Raw genomic sequence first — 1,999 nt, forward strand, 5'->3', positions numbered from 1 at the left:
TTTTATTACGTGATAGCAAACCTGTAGACTTGGGATTGGATTGAAGGGGGTGGGAGGGGCCCACACCCGTAAAAATCAAGGGCCGATAGAATTAATTAGGCAGGTTACATAGGATTTTGTAGATGAATTACGTAGGCGTAGCATTTTCGCCATCACTTCGTGCGTCAATGGTGATAGCGCCCACGGCAGTGCCGACTGTTGATGTCCGCGTTGCCAAGCCTCGTTACCAATACCACCTCATATCGATCAATCCACATGTTGAACACCATTATGGTCTACGTATCCATGCTGTGTTCTTCTTTCTTTTTTTCGACACATGAGCAAGCATTTGACCCTGGGTTATTAATATATTTTCCTGGGAATTTAGAGGCCGACGCACGACCCCACGATACTCCATGATCTATCATCATGGTGTACGCGTGAAGTACTACAAAAATGACAAGGAAATTAAGGTGTCCTTGCTAACGCATTATCTCCATCGTCGATCATAAATTTGGTCAAGGCAATTATACGCGTACGGAGTACAAAAACACGCATCTATGTGCTGTAGAAGAATGACACGGAAACTCAGCTGTCTAGCTAAGCAAATTCATGCTTCATGTTGATTTATGTTCGCGTGCGTACTATATATATACCCCGCCTCGCGCTCCATATCATCATCAACCGCTTCAAGGCACACAAATCAAGCTGCCAGATCCCAACTAGCTAGCTAGTCAGCTGCAAAACTCAGTGAAAAGGAAGCAAGACCGACGAATACTCACTCGATCATGGTGGCCATGGTGGTGCCGTCGGTGTTCGCCGCCTTCGACAAGGACGGCGACGGCAAGGTGTCCGCGTCCGACCTGCGGTGCGGCATGGCGGCGACCCTGGGCGAGGACGTATCGGAGGAGGAGGCGGCAGTGATCCTGGCCGCGGTGGACGCCGACGGCGACGGGCTGCTGAGCCAAGAAGAGTTCTCGAGGCTAGCCGCCGGTGCCCACGAAGAGGACGACGTTGACGTGAGGCAACGCTGTCTGAGGGAGGCGTTCGGGATGTACGCATCATCATCCACGGAAGCCACGACGACGACGATGATTACGCCGGCGAGCCTGAGGCGGACGCTGAGCAGGCTGGGCTCTCACGAACTGGGCGTGGACGAGTGCACGGCAATGATCTGCAGATTTGACCTCGACGGCGACGGTGCCCTCTCGTTCGATGAGTTCCAAGTCATGATGATGGCCTGATCATCGACTCTCTTCATGGCATTTTTCAAGACAGATATAGTGTTCACTTAATTCATGGATCGATCACATTCACATGCTATGTACGTGTTCATTCTTTCTTTGTTTTGCTCGCACGATAACCCTTGATTTCTATGGATACGTGTACAGATTCATTTGGAGTTAATGTTCTGCAAACTCGGCAGTGTCGAATAATATCATTTGGAGTTAATGTTCTGCAAAGTCGGCAGTGTCGCAGCTACCAGTACATCTACAACCGGTCCTCTCAAACGGTCCTCGGACATCCAAGGGAACAGTCTAATCACTGCTGCTGTCCTTATATGAGTTGGAAACTATTCTCGTTGATTGATCACAGGTGTTACAGAGTACAACATATATGGAGAGTGTGGAGTTGCCAAACGCCCCTATAATGGTGGCACGCAGGCCAGGCGTGGCTGACTCGGTCACATAAATTACATACAAGAGGTGATACAAAATACATACGCTAACACCCTCCTCAGCCGGAACTCCATTTGGGAGGATGTTCAGGCTGGAGCGAAAATCAAAAAACACCTGTGATGGTAACCCCTTGGTGAAAACATCGGCAAACTGCGAGCTCGATGGAACATGAAGAACGCGAGCCTCGTCAAGAGCCACTCTGTCACGAACGAAGTGCAAGTCGATCTCGATATGCTTGGTGCGCTGATGCTGAACGGGGTTACAAGCGAGATAGGAAGCACTGATGTTATCACAATATACAATGGTGGCTCGGGTGGGCGGGTGTTTAAGCTCAAAGAGAA

The 1,999-nt window shown here is 49.8% G+C and overlaps 1 protein-coding gene across 1 annotated transcript; it reads left to right on the forward strand.

Moving 5' to 3' along the window:
* The first annotated feature begins 648 nt into the window (after positions 1 to 648).
* LOC125553718 (probable calcium-binding protein CML25/26) lies at positions 649 to 1,590 on the forward strand. Its single transcript, XM_048717452.1, has one exon. It carries the CDS (start codon positions 768 to 770, stop codon positions 1,221 to 1,223), a length of 456 nt encoding a protein of 151 aa, XP_048573409.1. The 5' UTR covers positions 649 to 767; the 3' UTR covers positions 1,224 to 1,590.
* Positions 1,591 to 1,999: the final 409 nt, after the last annotated feature.

This window comes from Triticum urartu, chromosome 4 (genome assembly GCF_003073215.2).
Source record: "Triticum urartu cultivar G1812 chromosome 4, Tu2.1, whole genome shotgun sequence".
Classification (NCBI taxonomy): Eukaryota; Viridiplantae; Streptophyta; class Magnoliopsida; order Poales; family Poaceae; genus Triticum; species Triticum urartu.

Excerpts from the sequence above, each read along its gene's own strand:
- LOC125553718 (XM_048717452.1), top strand. The coding sequence starts at position 768 with ATGGTGGCCATGGTGGTGCCGTCGGTGTTCGCCGCCTTCGACAAGGAC.